At 37.6% G+C, this 20261-nt stretch overlaps 3 protein-coding genes across 3 annotated transcripts; 1 reads left to right on the plus strand and 2 right to left on the minus strand.

Moving 5' to 3' along the window:
* Positions 1–876: 876 nt before the first annotated feature.
* Positions 877–5115, minus strand: LOC103481411 (testisin-like). The gene is made up of 6 exons (XM_008436816.1): positions 5061–5115; positions 4866–4886; positions 4606–4768; positions 3185–3456; positions 1859–1998; positions 877–1122 (listed from the first exon to the last, which is right to left on the minus strand). The coding sequence occupies exons 1-6, from the start codon at positions 5113–5115 to the stop codon at positions 877–879; spliced, it is 897 nt and encodes a 298-aa protein (XP_008435038.1).
* Positions 5116–9485: 4370 nt separating this feature from the next.
* Positions 9486–11946, minus strand: vkorc1 (vitamin K epoxide reductase complex, subunit 1). Its single transcript, XM_008436817.2, has 3 exons — positions 11661–11946; positions 9929–10038; positions 9486–9794 (listed from the first exon to the last, which is right to left on the minus strand). The coding sequence occupies exons 1-3, from the start codon at positions 11840–11842 to the stop codon at positions 9583–9585; spliced, it is 504 nt and encodes a 167-aa protein (XP_008435039.1). The 5' UTR covers positions 11843–11946; the 3' UTR covers positions 9486–9582.
* Positions 11947–12899: 953 nt separating this feature from the next.
* mapk7 (mitogen-activated protein kinase 7) lies at positions 12900–20198 on the plus strand. Its single transcript, XM_008436818.2, has 7 exons — positions 12900–12997; positions 14476–14756; positions 14853–15018; positions 15619–17075; positions 17873–18927; positions 19009–19139; positions 19842–20198. Exons 2-7 carry the CDS (start codon positions 14492–14494, stop codon positions 19987–19989), a joined length of 3222 nt encoding a protein of 1073 aa, XP_008435040.1. The 5' UTR covers positions 12900–12997; positions 14476–14491; the 3' UTR covers positions 19990–20198.
* The last annotated feature ends 63 nt before the right edge of the window (positions 20199–20261 follow it).

The following is a 20261-nucleotide window of genomic DNA, read 5'->3' on the forward strand; positions in this document are numbered from 1 at the left end:
TATATATATATACTGTGGCCCTCACGGCTACCGTATATTTAAAAGAAAGAAGTCTCTGGAGAATTTGAGATTGAAGTTGAACTTCTGTCCCAGTTTTGAATCTTTTGCTGCCTCTAAACATCCCTTCGGAGCTGCAACACTAATCTTCATTCATGTGTTACAACAACTAGTTTCTATTGGTCTATCACACAGAAATCTAATGAAATTAGTTTTTGTCATATGTGAACTGTATTTGGTTTAAATATCAACCTTAAAACTGTAATAAATATGCAGTTTTGTTTTAGCTACAGCCGTATTAAACTGTTGTTTTTCTGTTCTAATTAAAAGTCGTGAGACAACTGATGCATTTTATTTTATTATCTTATCTAAATACTGTTATACCTGTAAACTTTTTTATTTTAGTTGATTATGCATTGAGAATCTCCTCTTGGTTTATGACAGCTGTGACACAACACAGACTATAGAGCCACAGGTCAGAGTTTAAGGTTATGTTAAGACACAAAATAAATTATTTAGAAATAAATAGATTCCTTTAGATTGTTTTCCTCATAAAAGTGACCAAAATAAAGATTTGCCCTGTTTTTTCAGTTTAAACCAGAGTTCAACAGAATGTGCAACACAGTTATAATTGCATTAAATAATCTTTATTAACAAAACCTTTTAATTTATAACAACCTCATAAGTTAATTTATTGTGTGGAAAATACATATATGCAGGAATTACAGTGATAACTGAAGATAAATAAATAATTTTCCTTAAATATTAATTACTTTTTTATTTTTTATTTTTTTAATTTTTACTTTTTTGGTGTAAGAAAATATGCATTAAAGGGTTTTAGGTGGAAACAAATTGTGAAAGTGAATCTCGGAGGTTTTGTCATTTGGTGACAGGCGAACTGCGCTGGCAGGTGAAGCTGCTGTCTGGATCCTCTCCTCTGGAGGTGAACTCCACAAAGCCCGGTTTGTTAAATCTGATGCGGGCTTTTATCCAGGACTGGTACCGGGACACTCTGGTGTAGACGCCAGGCAGATTGGGCTGAGCGCAGCCGAAGCCAAAACTCACAACTCCAGACTGGATCCAGCGTGAGCGCTGCTTGCTGACCATCGGACCTCCTGAGTCACCCTGCAGCGACAGGAAGGAAAAATTAGTTGTTTATTATTGTATCTCCAGGCCGGGCCGGCATAATATGTCAAAATACTGATGATAGATACTTCATCATTACTATGCTTGTAACATGCCAACTATTATTAGCTTTCAGTGCAAAAACACTGATTTTCTCATATATTTTTAGTCTAAATTTCTAGTGAAAACTTCTTAGTACACATGAAATAAGACAAAACTAAATTACAAATGATAGAAAAAATTTGTAGTTCCACTGGCAGATAATTTCACTTATGGAAAAAATATTATTAGACATGAAATAATCTGCCAAATGTTTCATCAATATTAAGTATTTACTTAAAACAAGCTCCTATATATTTCTAAAAAGACTAGCTTGCAAACGATTTTTGCCTGATTTCAAGCGAACTAAGATAAATATCTTAGCTCCAAGAAAATACTTGGTAATATTTGTGTTTTTTGCAGTGTACATTATGTTGGTCTTATTATTTATCTTGATTTTAACCTTACAGGAGTAACAAACAAGCAAAGATGCTCTAATTAATTTTCATTTTGAAATGCAGAGTGGTTTTTACTGTAAGTGCTGCATATTAATTTAACAATTTTAAAGTAACATCTTCAGACAAACACTGAATTTACAGTAAACAAGTACAAAATTACTATAAAATAAACCAAAATGACGCTCTGGTGGTGTTGGGCCGACTCTGCATCCAGGCGACTGATGAAACGATCAGCCTACCTCACAAGAGTCTTTTCCTCCTGAAAGAACTCCGGCGCAGATCATGTTGTCTGTTACTGTTCTGAGCAAACAGCTGCACTGTCTGTTCCCAATAACAGGCACCTTCACTTCCTGAAGGGTTTGAGGACGAGGCAGAGGCTCTGTGGAGGATTACATTACTGAGATTAGTCATTAAACCAAACAATGTGATTGTAACGGAGAAAATACATGTTTTTTTTTTTTAAATGAAAAAAGTTAGTTTGGTTTAATTATGGCACTTCATAAAAAGCAAAAACAAAAAAAATATGATAAGTGACACTAAATTACTAAATATTATTGTTTTTAATTTACATTTTCCTTCATAATTCTCTTTTTTCCTTTTTTTTCTTGTCCAGTAGGCTGGAAAAGGAGCCATTGTTACCTCAGAGTGAACATAAATCTGTAAAACTCACTGCTAGAGATAAAATGGTTGTTATGCCAACCAAAACTATGGGAAGCAGGAAAAAGTCTCTGTCTTCCCATCACAAACTTGTGTAATTTATTAAACCCAACTGGAACTTTAAAGGTGACCTGTTATACTTCCTTGAACAGGTTTTGATCGGTATGGGCAATACAAAACTTGTTCATTACATTTTGTTGCACAACATCAGTTTTGGACAATAAGATTTCAGTCTGCTCAGTTCTGCCTGTCTTAAACTGTTTTAGAGCATCCTGTCACTTTAAATCTAAATAAGCTGCTGCTGGCCACGCCCCAAAACTCAATATTTACACTCGCACATGAAAATAGCAGCAAACAGATATGCCATTATACAGCTGTATATCTGAAAAGCAGAAGTGGTGCCTCCTGTGCAATCAACAGGAATGCAGCAAGTGGTTTCTGGATGGTCAATCAACAACAAAACACTTATCTTTTCCAGCAGCCATTGTAAAATACTGTACAGTGATAAAATCAGCTGACCAAATGTGTTGGAGCTCTGCTTCCATTGCTAGGTAACGTGCTTGGCTGGTGTTGCTGTTGACTGTGACTCAACAATGGGGAGATTTTTTTAAATGGCTTATTTTAAAACATTGACTCATTGCCAAAAACTGGCTGAGTGTTTAATTTAATGATTTGAGTTGAGACTCAAATGGAAACATAAAAATGTGCAAAAAGTGAATCTTCCACAATAGATTCTCTGTAACTCCTGATGTTGGTTGGATAGGAAAAAAGATTGAATGAAACCAAAGCGGTAAATCGAAACAAAATGAACTTTTTTTTATGGTCAGCTCAAAACAACAGGAGATAATTTAGCCACTCAATAAAAGTTTGGACCCGTCAGGATGAGAGTCTTCTCAGGTGAATCTCACCTCCTTCTCCTACGTTTCCCCAGCCGGTGACCCAGCTATCGGTGCCGTTGTTGAACCGGCTGCCACTCGCTGCCAAACACACCGGTCTGATGTAGTCTGTGAACTCCACTGGTGAGGAGAGTCTGAGCAACGCAATGTCGTTGTCGATGGTGGTCTGACTGAACTTGGGGTGTACGATGATTTTTCCAATGTTCCTTTCCACTACGGTTTTCGTGTCTCTGTCCCTCTGGTTCTGCTGCCCCAGAATGACCTTCCACATGGACGGAGCTGGACTGCAGGAAAACAAACAAAAAAACGCCAGGAATTTATTTCATTACAAAAAATCATGACAATGTTTTCAACTTCTTTCAGCTGGACTCAGATCTGAACCTTCAGAGTCACATAAAGATAGTTACAAAGTCAGCCTTCTACCACCTGAGTTCCTGAAACTCCACCTGTTTAGATTTGCTTCAGAACCATAACAAATGGAACATTAACCAACATATTCGACGTTTATTGATGATTTTAATGATGAAACATGACAAAATCTTAAGTTGGACTACTGAAATGTTGTGTTGGTGAAATGTACAAAACACTGTAAAACATTTGTGACGCATTTAATTGTCTACTATCTTCTGCTCTTTTTGAACCTAAATGTGTGAGTTTGTGAAAGATAAACTTACAGCAGTAAGTTGTGTTAACTTTTTATTAAGAGTTGAATAAACTAAAGTTTTTAGGTTAACACTTAAAAAACTAAAAGAAGAAAAAGATAGGATTGGGAACTATTTCCCAGAATGCTTAGCGGCGTGTTTTTGTATCCTGAGATGGAAGTGCGTTACATTGATCTGACTCATGTCCTGTTCACACTAAATGTTTCTGAGCTAAATTCATTCAGATGTTTAATAAAATTCATCAGAAATTTGGCTCATGCAATTTGAAACAAGAATTTAAATTATTCTAACGTAAAATAAGTCATTATTTTAACTTGATATTGTGGGTAAAATAATAGAGAAATGTGGCTCTTTAACTGGGTGAGGACAGTTTTTTTCTTGCATTTTATGAAATAATTATTTGGTTTAAATTGCAGCATTAAGTTAAAACTCACAATTCAAGATTAATAGACTTAAAAAACAATGTTAAGACAACTTTGTCTCTTGTTGTTAAATCAACTTCATGAACTTTAATTTCTGACTTAAAACCAAAACTATTTTCTTGTTGACTTAAATTTTTATTTTCCAGGCAGCAGGTGGACTTTCATTTTCACGTTGAACCATCTTCTAATGTTTTAGTGTGCAAATAAACTGAACTGATTTTTACATCTTTCTTTCCAAATGACCCAGTTGAGAAGCTTACATTTTTTTATGACACGCTTCCTTTCACTGCAACCAGCAAGTTTTGCATATGAAAATCTTAATGAGAACTTTGTGTATCTTTGCACTTACTCTTCGATGCAGTGAGCTGCAGTCAGAACCCACTTTTTGTTGATCAGGGATCCTCCACACTTGAACTGGCCATTAAGCTGCAGCTCCACCTGCCAGGGCCAACTTCCAGGTGAGGCATCCTGACCTCCAACTATTTTGGGATTTCGAGGAGCAAAGCCACATTCTGAAACAAAAAATCAGTTCGGACGACATTAGGATGCAAACGTTCAACAAATCTTATTACACAAGAAATTTTAAAGAGATTTTAGGTTTCTACCAACCATTAAGCTGTGCATCAGATCCTGGGAAACGGAACAAAAACAGACAAATTTCAGTTGGTTTTCTTCAGCAAAACACAGCGTATTAGTTTAAAGCTCAAGATTTACACTAAAAATATATTGTTTTTATTTTGCTTTTTTAAAAAATATTAATAATAACACAGAGCAAAGAGAGAGAGAGAGAGAGCTTTCACCTACCTGCACAGAGAAAGTTCAGCAGAGCCAGGATGGGCAGCAGAGCCTTTGAAGCCATTGCGGAGGGAAGTGCAGAATCTGTGTCTGAAGCTTTTTAAATATTTTCTGCCATCCGTCGCCTCTTCCTGTGTGTTTCACCTAAAAACCCAATCACATGGCAGCTGCTCAGCTGATTCCTCTTTCTGAGAATCATTTATGTTTCTTTCAAAGAACTGCCATGATGTAATGCTGTCAAAAATAAACGCTACACGCTTCACTTTAGTCTTCCTACAGGTTAATACTTTATGTTGACAAACATACTGTAACTTTTCTGTCAGTAGAATTTGAGTTTTGTATGTTTAAATGTTACCTCAAATAATATAACAATAAAGAACTTCAGCATGATTTGTCTCATCTGAAGCTTTAACCCCTTAACAACGTTTTTACCAGTGTTTCACCGAGAAACAGCAGCTCCACCAGGTGTTTGCTAATTGCTGCTGGCTAGTCTGAAGGAGCTGAAAAGGGGAATGTTGCTGTGCTCAGAAGCTTGAAAACACAATTTTTAGGTACTGCAACTATCTACATTTTCATCACTGAACCAGATTTTAAACTCACTTATATCCAATTTTCTGACTTATTTGTAAATAATGGGATTCACAAAACTCTGTATATTTACTTAATAATAGACATGTTTTAATAATTCCATCAAAACTAAAAGTTTACATACATTAAAATGTCTGACTTTTAAAAACTTGAAGATGCCCAGATGATGATGTCATAAATTTGTACATTTTGCAAAGTCAGATTAATTCACAACATGTGTTTTAATTGGAAGTACTGTGGATGCATTTCAAGTAAAAACACCACAAAAATATTCAGCCGTCACTCCGATAAGGAGGAAGGCAGGTAGAAATCAACCCAAGAAAAAAAAGCAAAAGACCTTTTAAATATTATGGTTTGGACTTGGACACGGATTGAAAAGCCATGAATCCAAAAGCAACATATAAAGCGAAATCACAACAACGTCAGCTGATCAAAGTGCTTCACAACAATCACTTCGCAGCTAGATAAATGATAAAACAGAAAATAAAATTAAGTGTGGTAAAAATAATAATACAGTTACAAAATTAGCAGAAAATAACCAGAGAAATTTAAAGTCAGATTAAGTTTTCAAATGTTCTCAGGCAGAAAAAGCTTAAATTTTGGAGACTAACAGTGAAGTGTTTCACCAAAGTGGAAGATTAGAGGAAAAGTCATAAAGCTGGAGCTTCAGTAAATCAATATCACCATGAAGAAAGAGCATCATGTAGAAATATTGAATCCACAAAGTGAAAGCTTGAGTAATGTGTCCTGCATGTTCTGGCCCAAATTAGTCACAAATTGACGTAATAAAAAAAGCTCTCAAGTGTTTTTATTTAAATTTGGACAGAACAGACATGTTTACTCTTTAATTATTGGCAACAATCTGTGAAGTAAACATGAAAACCAGACAGAGTCCACATCTGTTTAATGTTTTCTGTTATTTCTAAAGAAGAAATAAGCAATAAAAAGGTCAAGATGACACCAGGCAGGCAGTCAGTCCTCCTTCCTCCGACTTCCTGGAGTGACTGAATGTTTGATTGTCATTACTACTCATCAGTACTCATGAAAATGACAGCACTGATCGATTATTGGGTCATTAAGCTAAAAATATGGTTGGAAGTGATTCATTTCTAAAGACATTTTAATTTTGTATGCAGAGAAATGACTAATTAGGGGAATTTAGGAACGTTTCTGTAAAACTCAGTGCACATTCAGTGGTATGGCTTCTGCCCAGGGCGACACAAACCAAGGGATAGCACCATGCAAAAAAAATAATAAGTAAAATAAAAATCAAGAAATAAGTGAAGCTGAGCAAGTTTTTTATTCATAAACTGCATGTCAAGTCAATGGGAAACACTTTGACACAACAAATACCAACTTCAGCTGATGGAGGCTGAAGTTGGTATTTGATTCACAACGTATGATTTTATGCTAAGCTGAAAAGTAATTAAACTTTTTTTTAATTGAGCTAATTAATCAGATTATTTTGTTTCCACTTTAGGCCATACAAATTGTCAGTCAGCTTTAAAAATAATATTACATGAAGATTTAATGGCTGTTGTAGTTAAATTACACATAAATAATACATGATGCACTTTTTCTGCTAAATATAAATCCTCATATTTGTTTTTATTGCATTTTTATGACTGAAAGTGTCATTTTTAAAAATTTCATGCCAAACAACATTAAATTGGGGATAACGAATGACAAATATCACAACGCTATAATAAAAATAAAGAACAGCCACAGACATTGACAATAGACAAAGTAGAATAAATAAAGTAAAAAAAAAAGTTAAATAAATACATAAATGGGTAAAATAAAACAATGTCTATCTTTAAGTTTATGAGTTTTTCTTAACAAAAATGTCAAATATACATTCAAATACAAATAAAAGATCTGCAACAGTAGAAAGAAAAGTAAAAATAAAAACTATAACAGAGAGATCTGCAGATGAGATCTTTATGAGTTCATAATTTTTCAAGTTTCTGATTATTAAAGTTAAGTTTTTCAACAGAGGCAGTAAAAGTTTTAAAGTGTATTATTAAATGAGGGGACATAATATGTGGACGTAATATTTTGCAAGGATTGTTATTAGATAAAATATATATAATTCTTCTGAAGAAAAGGTTGAGTTAATGGGAAAAGTACAAAATGACCAGAAAAATCATGAACAGCAACAAAGAGAATGAAAAGAACAACTTATTTTGGTTTTACTTAAAAACTTTGATGATTGTCACAGTACAGGGTTTATTACATGTCTTATTTACATCACATGGATTACTTAATCTTATATTTCTAAAAAAGGGAAAAAAAATCACCTTCAGAGGAAGATGATGATGATGATGATGATGATGATGATGATGATGATGATGATGATGATGATGATGATGATGATGATGATGATGATGATGATGAAGTTTACAGCAGTGATTCTGGATTCATCATCAGAATAAGTCAGTTTATCAGGAAGCGGAAACAGAGGAATGTTTGTGACGCAACATCCAAATGTACAGCCAGTTATATAGAAAATTATTCATCTTTTGTACATTTATAGATTTTACCACATGTAGGATGGAGCTGAATATAATCTGTACTACATAAATAAACACCAGTCGGGTAGGTCAGTCAGTCTTGGGGTATTTTATGTAAATTCAATGACGAGTTTAACTGTCTATTTAAATACTCCTCATAAATGTTTAAGGTGTTTTCATTTTGCTTTTTGTCACACTAAAATCTTTTAAGTCATCAAAAAAGTTCAGTAACAGACCGAGATAATCTGAGTAAATACAAAATACGGTTTTCAAATGAAGATTTCTTTTGTGAAGAGAGGAAAAAAATATATGTGAAAATATAATTTGCCCCCTTTTTTTTTTTAAAGTGATATGTTAGTTGTGATAAATCACATTTGTTGGTTCAGTTTCACTATCCACACCCAGGCCTGAGAATTCACTTAGATATCTGTCTTTATAAGATTACAATAATTTCAAACCATAAAAAGTTTAGAAAAACATGTAAATAACATAGAATACACGGATATATGTTTTATTTAATGTTTATTACTAAAATTATTATAATATGTAAAAATTTGGACTAGATTGGCCTAAAAATAAATGTTGATCTCTGCAGATTGAATTTCCTGTTCAAGAAAACAGAACCTGCTTTAGCGACACTGAAACAAAACCTGGCATTTGTCTCCCTCTGCTGGTAAAACTGAGTAATTACACCAATGATCCTACGAGTCTTTGTAAGATTAAAATAATTTCAAACCATAAAATGCTTATAAAAACATGTGAAATACCACAAATAGAGAAATATTAAACCTATGTATATTTTGCATTACAAAAATTGTTAGAATACCGGTGTGTAAAAAAACGGAACTAGTTTGACGTAAAACAAATGTTGAGGTCAGCAAGAAAACAAAATCTGCTTTTGCGACTTTGAAACAAAAACTAATATTCGTCTCTCTCTGCTGGTAAAACTGAGTAATTACACCAAGAATTCTATTTCTGAAATGGTTTAAAATAATTTCAAACCAGTGTTTAGAAAAACCTGTGAAGGGTTTCAGAAATGGAAAAATAGAATACACGAATATATATTTTATTTAACATTTATTACAAAAATTATCAGAATAAGTAATCTGAACCATTTTGGCCTAAAACAAATGGTAATTCCCGCAGATTGCTTTTCTCAGCCAGGAAAACAAAACCTGCGTTTGCGACTCTGAACCAAAAACTAATATTTGTCTCCCTCTGCTGAGTAATCACTAAAGCATCCTATCTTTATAAGTTTAAAATAATTTCATAAAGTGTTTAAAAAACGTGTAAAGTGTGTCACAAATTAAAAAAACAATAGAATACATAAAAATGTTTTATTTAACATTTATTACTAAAATGATCAGAACATATAAATCACTGAACCAGTTTATTCTAAAACAAATATTGCGCTCGACAGATAGCACTTCCTATCCAGTCTTTTTCTTCATTCCTTCGATTGCTTTCCGTCTCTTCAGGTTGGTGTAGAGCAGCGCGAAATTGATGACATAGGTTGAGACACACACCATGCAGAAATCTCCCAGAACAAAGGCGAGAATGGATGCGAGATAAAGCGAGCCGGCTACAGAGACCCAGGAGCAGACGACCAAGGCCAGGGCCGCCTTTTTAGACAGAGACAATCCTGCAGTAAAGAAAAATGAGTTTATATGCAGAAATCAACCCCTATAATTTCACACGCAGGCCGAGCTATAATAAACATAACGGTTAGCGTAAAATCCCTGCTCTGTAATTTGCAGAGGACATTGGCGGACCTACCAAGGCCCATCTGCAGAGTGTAAAACAGGATGCCGAGGACGCTGTTGGGCTGGTTCAGAACGCTGTCTTTGGCCACAAAGACCTGGACCAAACCAAAACCACGTCCCCATCTGCCAAAAAAAAAAAAAGAAAAAGGCAGTAACATCAACAAAATGCATTCTGAAATGCTAGTTAAAAAACTGCAGTGTGACAGAAGTACTGGTGGTCTTTTCTGTGTTTTGTCACATTAGTCAGAAATTGCAATGCCTTGTTCTGGTGTAATGGTGTAATATATAAAAAAACTGAACTAGTTTTTTTATATATTAAAAACTAGTTTTTGGAAGGAAGAAAAAAAAATCATTTAATGATGGTGAATTGTCAACTAATCAGCTAATTGCTAACTGGAGTACAGGTTCAAAAAAAGCCAATTAGCTGCAGGAACAACAGAGTCAGAGCAGTAATTAAGCCAAAACATTACAAGGTACATACATTTTAATTTAATACAGAAAACACCTTTGTGTATAAATAATTTCTACCCAAAACTCCTCAAGTGGCAGTTTTAGCTCCACTTAGTTCAAGTTCTGTAAAAAAAATAAAATAAGCTGCAGTATGTAACTTTTATTAAAACACATTTTTTTTTTTTTTTTTTTACATATTTATTGAAACTGTCACAGTTTGTTATGAGACAATAAAGCTCCTCTAGCTTCTCCCAGTGCTAACTAGAAACAACCAATCAGAGCCAGGAGGCGGGACTTAGCACTGTCAATCAGAATCTGGTGTGGCCCATGTTGTTAATGCTCAAGCTAGTTAGCATGACCATCAATAATGGCAAATAAAAGGTTTTCCTGTAAAGGTAAATTGATTCTCTGCCATTAGCACAATTAGCAGCAAGTATATGAGATTGATTGACAGTGCCAAGACCCTCCTCCTGGCTCTGATTGGTTGTTTTTGGTCAAGAGTGCAACATTTCATCAGAGGGCAGTAGTAGCTTAGGAGATGGTGCTGTCACATGTCTGGCCAGTTTATTTAAGAATGAGGACAAAGATTTGCACAGTTGGAAGTTTTGTATTAATATTATGATTTAGTTTTGAATTTTAAACACTTTACTACTGTTTGAAGACTTGAGACTGAGGAGGTTCACCTCTCAGCAGGACACCCACCCTAAACAAACAGCTGCAGCGGAGTGGTTAAAATCCAAAGACTGTAACGACCCAGTCAAAGTCCTGATAATCTATTTTTAATATGATTTTGCAAAGCAAAATAAGCACAGCTGGTAGAAACAAGCCCCAAAAGTTTAACAGCTATAATGTCAGGAAAAGATGGTTGTAAAACGTATTTAATCAAGGCGGACTGAATGCAAGTGTATGCCACACTTTTACGATTTTAATTTATTATAAACATGCAAACTTACACTTCACAAATACAAACTTGTTTTTTCTTTTGGGGATAATATAAAATCCCCAAAAGAAATAAAACATATGTATTTGGTTGTTAATACTTATTTAATAGTCAAAATAGTCAGCTATGCAGTTCATACACAGAAGAACGTTCACTTTGTGGGTTAAAAAGCACAAAATTCCCAAAGGAATTTCAAAAATTCAACACGTGGCAATAAAACGGGGCTTAAATGTCTTTAAATATGCGGACACAATCCACTCTGAGCCACAGTTATGTAAATCTACCTGGTTTACCTGCTACATGGATTCTGTAGGTATGATTTCAAAAAACAAAAGGTGTGAATTAAAATTCATACCTGGAGGTAAAAACCTTGGAGCAGCTCACTGACTCCCCCAGGTCGCACATCGCCCTGTAATCCGGGTCTCTCTCTCGGGAAAGCTCCACATGAAGAGCATAAACAGACAAAACCAAACCCAGAAGACCCAAAACGATGCGCGCCGTCGGCTCCCACCTCGGCAGCCCCTGAGCCGCAGCCATGTGGAAAACCTCACGGAAACAGTAAATATATAAACAATCGACTGTAACAGTTTTGGATTTCTTTCTAATCCAACCGAAGTCCGTTTACAGTGGGCGACGTGTTAAAAGTCACATCCTCACTTCTGATTGGTTGGCTTCATTTGTGTCCCTGCCTGCCATTGGACGGTCGGATCCAAACGTTGACTCGCCAAAAATGCTTTTATTTTTCATTACATAATATATACAATGAATCCGTTACATTTTACTTTTATTGCTGTTATAGCAATTTTTTTTATATATGTAACAGTGGGTGGAACAATTTTAAACAATTTTGTTGAATTGGAAACCGATAGATTTTTTGTTTGTCTTTTGTGCAAAAAATGATAAAACGTTTGTTAATCTGGCGTAAGGGTATAGGTTTTCACTAGGATTTAATTAAGGCGTAACTCTAAATCAGCTAATAAATAACCTAAGAAGATTATTTAAACATTTTAGTGTAAATTTGATTAATTTAAGTGACCCTTCATTCACACTTTTTATGCTTAATTTGTGGACATTTTGTAAACAGCTCACACAGAGTGGTGTATCTTTTTCTTTTAGAGAATATAATTGATCACAAAACTTCAGAAAATATGTATTATTCTATTAAGGCAAAAGTTAGAATAAATCAGTCTTGAACTTGATCTAACTTTAACTTGAAATCAGACCAACTGATTTCTATCATTAAAATATTTAGTTTATTACTGAGCAAGTAAATGTTTTCTTTCTTTCTTTCTTTCTTTCTTTCTTTCTTTCTTTCTTTCTTTCTTTCTTTCTTTCTTTCTTTCTTTCTTTCTTTCTTTCTTTCTTTCTAAAAATATATACCATTACGCCATAGTTGCCCGTATTTTTCTCCAACTTTCGTAAAATGTGGAAAACGACGTCACCTCCCATGAATAAATAAACAAAATCACACAGACTCCATTCTATTTGGTATGAAGCCCCGCCTCAAAGTGCGTACTGTGCACCTATTGGATGATGGCGCCTGCCTCCCTTCGTCTAATTGGCTGGCCACATGACACTCAAAGCAAATCCGGAAGTGGACGAGGAAGCTGCAGACAAAACAAGTGAATTATCGCGCTCGTTCGCTATTAAAACTGGACCTATGGACGGTGTGGTTTCGCTCACAAGCTGAAAGTATGTTAATCTTTTTTGACTCGCATTCATTTGCAGTTTTGTTTGGTTTTATAACTGAGAAGGTGCAGGTTTAACGGTACGTAGGAAGCCAGAGCCCCAGGTAACGTTAACAAGCCGACGCCCCTGCGTCAAGAAGTGAGAAAGGTTGCTCCTTTGTCACCCTTGACCAAATTAAACTAGAGTGTCTCTGTCTTCAGCTATAAAATGGGGTCTGTTTTAGACATTTGACTGAGATCTAGAGTCTCCCTTTCATTTAGTTAATCCAATCCTCCACTTGTTAAATCTAAGGCAGCGTTTGCCTTATTCTGTTCATTTTATTCCTCTATTTTGAATTTTAAGAAATATTATCTATGTCTGACTCTGTTGTCTATCATTGAGGAGAAAACGGAGATAATTCTAGCATCGATTAAGTCAGTGTTGAATTTTTAAAATGTAGGTTTTATGCACCATTCATAGGCACCTGCTTTCAGTTTCTCTCAGTTAATTAATAAATACTGTAATCCCATTCAGTAATCTCACTATATGCCAGTATATTAAACTTCTTCACACGGTTGTTTCACCATACATTGTTTTCATTTGGAACACTAAAATGTAGTTATTACAGGTTATATCACGTTTATTGCAATCGCTTGTAAAAATTTCTAAATAGATTGGACATAAAAGTTGAGAAAAATCCAGCCTCTTATTTGAGTGGAAAAAAAGTCAGTTTCAATAAATAATTATTTTAATATACATCACTGTGATTTTCCACTTCCCTGCAGGTGTTCAAAACCTATCAAATGTTTTCACCATGTTGGAAGTTTTACCCTTTTATTTCTTTTACAAATCAATCATCTCCAGTAAAATGTGGCCTTATTTCACACATTGTGAGTCTATCAGTCACTGTAAAGGTCCTGAATATTTATGCAATCACTTGTCTTATGTTAAATAATTTTTATCTGTCATTATTTTTCTTAGAAATAAAATTTGGTTGATCATGATTGATTTGTAAAAGCAATAAAAGGGTAAAACATCCAATGGGGTGAGTGCGTTTTAGAAGCACCGTAAATATGTGACAAAGAGCGCTGTACATCTTTGTGGTCCATAAAAATCTTCTAAAAGTAACAAATAACTGCAGATACAGGTAATATTTGACCAGACAGAGTGGACAGAGAAGAAAAATAAACTCAGGCAAAAACTTCAGATTTGCGTTTGTGTCTGGTGAAGTTTTGGTTAAAAAAATTTTGTTTTTCATTCAGTGGGTAGAAAATCCAACAATTTTACTCAAATGAGAGTAGAAATACTTCATAATGAAGTTACTCAATTAAAGGTAAAAAGTTCTACATAGTAAAAATACTCCTAAAAATAAATGTTTTCAAAAAAGTTACTCAAGTAAATGTAACTATTTCCTATCCAACTTTGTATTTGACATACTCTGTGACTGACCATTTCTGATGACGGTATAATAAGGAACATTGTCTCTTTATTTTTTTGTTTAGGTCTCATTACAGCAACATGTCGACTAAAGAGGGTGGAGGTGCCAAAGTTTTGGCCTCTCCTGAAAAAATGGCCACAGACAAAGGCAGACAGAACCAGAACCAGCGTGGAGTTGAGGTGATACCAGGCAACACAGACACCAGCATAGCAGCAAAAAACTTGGCCCTGCTGAAAGCACACTCTCTGGACGTAAAGTTTGATGTCGGAGAAGAGTATGATGTCATCGAAACCATCGGCACCGGGGCGTACGGTGTCGTTTCATCTGCCAGAAGAAGGGACAACGGTACATCTCTTAATGTGCTTAAATGTGAAAAATTTCATTTAGTTGAAATTACTCTCTGATCTTTTCCACTCTGTTCTTTATTTTTACTTTATGTAGGCCAGCAGGTGGCGATAAAGAAGATCTCCAATGCTTTCGAGGTGGTGACGAACGCCAAGCGAACACTGAGAGAGCTGAAGATCTTAAAACACTTCAAACATGACAACATCATCGCCATCAAAGACATCCTGCAGCCGAACCTTCCTCACTCAGCCTTCAAGTCTGTGTATGTAATTATTTTCTCAAAATGCAATTTCTTTTTAATCATTTACATAACATGTAACCTTTCATAGATAGGACTAGATGTTAGGGACTAGGGGACGTTTTCCTGATCTTTTTACTTTTTTCTAATTGTTTTCTCAAAATAACTTCATTTTCTAATGGTCTTTTTTAGGTAATGAGTTAGTTTTCTATTTTCTGCATATACTTTTTCCAGATGGTTTTCTCAAGATGATGAGTTAATTTCTCGATGGGTTTCTCGAGATAACTACTTAACTTACTACAGTTTTTTCAAAATAATTAATTAATTTCCCGTTTTCCTCACATTCTTTTCTCTGATGGTTTTCTCGAGATAAGTTAATTTGCTGATCGTTTTCTCAAAATAAATAGTTGACTGGTGTGTGTATTAAACACATGCATTTGAAGGATGGAATCAGGTTTCCCATCTCATGATCTCGAACAAACATACTTTGTTTTCTCAAGTTTAACTCATCTGAAAGTAAACAGTACATGCAGAAAATGTCCGCTCTCGGCTTCTGTAAAGGACAGCCCATGACTTGAGTTGTCATTCCTAATTTAACTCTGTGCTACTGTCCTGCGTTTACAGATATGTTGTGTTGGACCTCATGGAGAGCGACCTGCACCAGATCATCCACTCTGCCCAGACTCTCACCCCTGAACACACGCGCTACTTTCTCTACCAGCTCCTCCGTGGCCTTAAGTACGTGCACTCTGCCAACGTCATCCACCGTGACCTCAAACCCTCCAACCTGCTGGTGAACGAGAGCTGTGAACTGAAAATAGGGGACTTTGGCATGGCGCGGGGTCTGAGCTCCCACCCGGAGGAGTCTTACTGCTTCATGACGGAGTACGTGGCGACCCGGTGGTACCGCGCTCCTGAGCTCCTGCTGTCTCTCAATCACTACAGTTTGGCCATTGACATGTGGTCTGTGGGCTGCATCTTTGCTGAGATGATGGGGCGCAAGCAGCTTTTTCCTGGGAAGAACTACGTGCACCAGCTGCAGCTCATCTTGAGCGTGTTGGGCACTCCCCCTGAGGGTTTGATTGGATCTATCAGGGCTGATAGGGTCCGCTCCTACGTTCAGAGTCTCCCATCAAGAACACCCGTACCTTTGGCGAAGCTGTACCCGCAAGCTGAAGCCTCGGCTTTGGACCTCCTACAGGCCATGCTGCAGTTTGATCCTCGGGAACGCATCAGCGTGACGGAGGCGCTGGCGCATCCTTACGTGTCCAAGTACCACGACCCAGATGACGAGCCAACGTGCGTGCCAGCTTTTGACTTTGAGTTTGACAAGCTTCCGATGAACAAAGAGCAAATTAAAGAGGCTATTCTGATGGAGATTCAAGACTTTCACAAAAAGAAACTGAGTTCTCGTCCAAGACTGCAGTTCAAGCCTTTGCCGAGGGTCGAACCTGCGGCGCAAAGAAGTAGCCAGCCAGCAAACGTTGACCTGACCAAGCAAACGATGGTCGCCATTGCACAGCACCTTGAGGCAAAACAGATTCAGCAACAGCAAATGACAGAAGCAAACTCCCAGAAGCAACAAAACAACCCACCAGCAGATGTGAACCCAGCATTCCCAAACCAGGTGCCCCATCATCATCTATCCCTCCTCAGCAAACATGTAGGCGCTCCAGTCGACGTGGACATGCCTAGTGCCAACTCCGACAGCGGACAGCCAGAGACGATCGACCTCACCACACCAGTGTCCACTCAGGACGCTCCGTCAGAAACTATGAGAGACGGAGAAGGACAGGAGGGAATCCCAGCCATCCAGAGCCAGCCCATGGAGCCCAACGCCGTTCCCTCATCACAAGCACAGACCATAACCGCCCTGCCAACCAGCGTGCCTTCCCTATCTCTGTCGGCAGCACAGGTCCAGTCTCTGTCTCAGTCTCTTTCACACTCGCTGTCCAAGAATGCGAGGCCTCCGCCGCGTGCCGCAGAGGGAACGAGGAAGGAAGGCGCCATTTCTGAAGACACCAAAAATGCCCTGAAAGCAGCTCTGTTAAAATCAGCTCTAAGAAATAAAGCCAGAGGCGGTAAGTGTGTCAAGTTAATCCACAGTACTCTAAGGAAGTATTCCTACACTTTAAACTTTTAGACATTTTGTCATATTAGAACCAGAAATTATTACATATTTTATTAGGATTTTACGTGATGCACCAACTCGGGCTAAATCAATTAATTTAATGAATCGCATCATAAATTAAAATTACATTTGCATCATTTATTGATTCCCTTTTTTCACTTTTTCTACCAGAAATGGATGACAAAAGTCTTCAGTCTTCACTGCAAAAACACACAATCTTACCAAGTCTAGTTTTAGTGCAAATATCTGAGCAAACTTGAATTAAGACAAAACTAATTTAAAAGTATCTATTCAGCAAGATATAGGAGTTTGTTTTAAATCAATAATTCAATAATTCAATAACATTGGTGAAAAGTTCTAGCTCCATAAAATAAATTTACTTATAAAAGACAATTTTTCCTTGTCATAAGTGAAATAATCTGCCTTTTCGAAATTGTTGACTTACAACAAGCTACTATATCTTGCTGAAAAAATACTTTGAATAAGTTACTTTAGTCTTATTTCAAGTGTAATAAAATATTTGCACTATAAAGTTTTTGGTGCTTTGGTCTCAACTAGCCCAACTTTGTTTACAGAGACTTCATAGTTCATTTTATTTGTTTTTCTGTTGTTTTGTTTATTCATTTTAGATATTTGAAACGTCTTCCAGTTTCGGTGTTGAATGTTCATTAGAATACAACAAACTCTAATGACTAAGAGCAACATACCTACGTTTAAACTGAACTGAACTTAAGTTCCTTCTTGCAGACGGAGGCGGCTCTGGGTTGGGCATTGATGGCGGCGCAGGAGGAGGAAACGTCTCCTCTGCGGTGTCTTCTGTTCCTGAGTCGCGGCGGCCCGTTACGGCCCAGGAACGTCAGCGAGAGAGAGAGGAGAAAAGAAGGAAGAGGCAGGAACGAGCACGAGAGAGGGAGAGAAAAATGAAGGAGAAGGAAAGAAAGGAGAAGAAACAGGGCGACTCGCTGGGCGGCGTCCTGCTGAGCGACAACGACAAAAGCCTCTTGCAGCGCTGGACGAAGATGATCGACAGCTGCAGCGACAAGTCCCAAACTGCTAGTAACGACGGGAAAGATAAGGATTGTAACCTGAATTCCCAAAGAATCAGCGAGAACAATAAAACGAACATGGAGGCGAGGAAAAGTCAGCCTCATGAGCAGATAGTTTCTCAAGTAAAACCGAACCAGCAGGGGCTGTTTCCGCCTCCAGCCAGCACCCAGCAGCTCACTCTGCCTTTCGCCATGAGCCAGAGGAAGCCCCCAGGAGACGCTGTACGCGGCGGCATCGACATGATGGCCGTCACTGGTGGATACGTGAAAAACGACACACTCCAGCCGCACGCCGAGGGCAACGGGGAAAGCGAATTCGCCGGTGTGGGGAACTGGAGCGGCCAGCAGCTGGAAACGAGGCCAACGCAGCAGCCGAACAGGACGCCGCAGCCGGCGTCCAGCTTCCTGCAGAGCCAGCCCGCGCCGCCCGACCCCAAACCTCCGCCGCACCTGCTACCCCTGGAGAGCTTTCTGCCCAAAGCTCCTCCGGTACCCATCAGAGAGACAAATGGCAGCGTGGATGTCAGAGGTCAGAGTAACCTCAACCCGTTGACTGCGAGTCCCGGACTCATGGAGAAACTTTGCTCTTCTCTGGGTGAGAAATCAGCAGCACAGAGTATAAACCATCTCTGTGGGACTTTAGCGGTTCCTCCCTCCCAGCCACACCCCAGCTTAGGATTCACAGACACGGGGCAACAAGGGCCCTCTATTGCCCCTGACATCCATACGGTGACGCTGCAGCTGTCAAAGTCACAGGTGAGCAGCTTTCTTCATGGTTACACCAGGTTTTAGTTTTTATGAAGGGTTCATAATTTGTAATAATTCTCCCTCTGCCAGGTAGAGGACCCGTTACCCCCCATGTTCTCGGTTACCCCAAAGGGCAGCGGGGCAGGGTACGGGGTGGGCTTCGATCTGGATGACCTTTTCAACCAGTCTATGGCGGAGCTGCAGCACGGTGACCGGGACAGGTGAGTCCAGGACAGGGCTTAGTTTCTCTGTGCAGTAAGGATTATTAAAACCTGTTATTGTTTTACATCACCTTCACTTTACCACTTAAAGGAGATGCATTATGTAAACTTGACATTTTTCAGGTTTACATTACGTTATGATGTCATCCCCTCATCAAAAACATACTTTGATTCTTTCATTCATGTTTGAGAAATTCTTTAATCTCCATGGCAACAAGTAAATTAAAGCTAAATGATGGTGACCTGACAAGAACCAAACAGATGATCCATGTACTATGAATTTGGATAAGAAGCTTTATTTCAGATTAAACATTATAACTATATGAAGGTTTACTGCAACCAGTCTCTTTAAAGCAGCGGTATCTTAACCTTTTGACATATCAAATCTACAAAACGGAGCCACTAGATTAGATTAAATTTAACTCTCTTGGTCCGACATTGTTACTTTTTTCTCCCAGGCTGGTAAACTCTACAGACCAGTTAGCTGAACTATGTGCATCAGCATAACTCCTCTTATGCCCATAGTAGATGATTAAACAGTCTCATACTTATAAGCAACACATTAAGCATTAAAATGGTTAATTCAGTGGATATTACCAACATGTCTACAGTGTTGATGATCTGTAATACATGTAAAACACCTCTTTAAATAAAAAAAAACAATTTAAATATTGAGTTTTTGCATTTTCTTCACCCCGTCAGCTTCGACTCGGCGCCTCTGTCTGCCTCCCTGTTATCTGATTGGAGCGAGGTCCACCGCATGACTCCGGCTGACCTCGAGTCGCTGCAGCAGGAGCTACAGCTCGGCTCACCCATGATCCTCTCTGATACCATCCCCCATGATGCCTGAATTGACCTCCCTCCTCAAACACACTTGCATTTGTGTTTTAACCACCAACTTGGGCAACATGCATCAAGTCCATAAGGTTTCCTTCCATAGGCGACATAGAGCATTTCTTAAATCATGCAACTCTTTCTGTAACAAAACATTTCGGCAACACCTGTCTGCTGCCGCTGGGTGCTACATGAGAGTTTTGTGAATAAAATTAGATGATTTTGCATGAAGAAAATCTATTATTTCCACTATGGATGGACAATAAATCAATAATGTATATAGATGAT

This window comes from Poecilia reticulata, linkage group LG19 (genome assembly GCF_000633615.1).
Source record: "Poecilia reticulata strain Guanapo linkage group LG19, Guppy_female_1.0+MT, whole genome shotgun sequence".
In the NCBI taxonomy this organism is placed as follows: domain Eukaryota; kingdom Metazoa; phylum Chordata; class Actinopteri; order Cyprinodontiformes; family Poeciliidae; genus Poecilia; species Poecilia reticulata.

Bases quoted from the DNA above. Each gene is read 5' to 3' on its own strand.
- LOC103481411 (XM_008436816.1), bottom strand. From the start codon at position 5,115: ATGGCTTCAAAGGCTCTGCTGCCCATCCTGGCTCTGCTGAACTTTCTC. The intron at 4,887-5,060 runs GTAGGTGAAAGC...TCCGTTTCCCAG, and splicing joins GCTGAACTTTCTCTGTGCAG to GATCTGATGCACAGCTTAAT. The intron at 4,769-4,865 runs GTTGGTAGAAAC...TTTTTGTTTCAG, and splicing joins ATCTGATGCACAGCTTAATG to AATGTGGCTTTGCTCCTCGA.
- vkorc1 (XM_008436817.2), bottom strand. From the start codon at position 11,842: ATGGCTGCGGCTCAGGGGCTGCCGAGGTGGGAGCCGACGGCGCGCATC. The intron at 10,039-11,660 runs GTATGAATTTTA...TTTTTTTGGCAG, and splicing joins TCCAAGGTTTTTACCTCCAG to ATGGGGACGTGGTTTTGGTT. The intron at 9,795-9,928 runs GTAGGTCCGCCA...TCTTTACTGCAG, and splicing joins CACTCTGCAGATGGGCCTTG to GATTGTCTCTGTCTAAAAAG.
- mapk7 (XM_008436818.2), top strand. From the start codon at position 14,492: ATGTCGACTAAAGAGGGTGGAGGTGCCAAAGTTTTGGCCTCTCCTGAA. The intron at 15,019-15,618 runs GTATGTAATTAT...CTGCGTTTACAG, and splicing joins CACTCAGCCTTCAAGTCTGT to ATATGTTGTGTTGGACCTCA. The intron at 17,076-17,872 runs GTAAGTGTGTCA...TCCTTCTTGCAG, and splicing joins AAGAAATAAAGCCAGAGGCG to ACGGAGGCGGCTCTGGGTTG.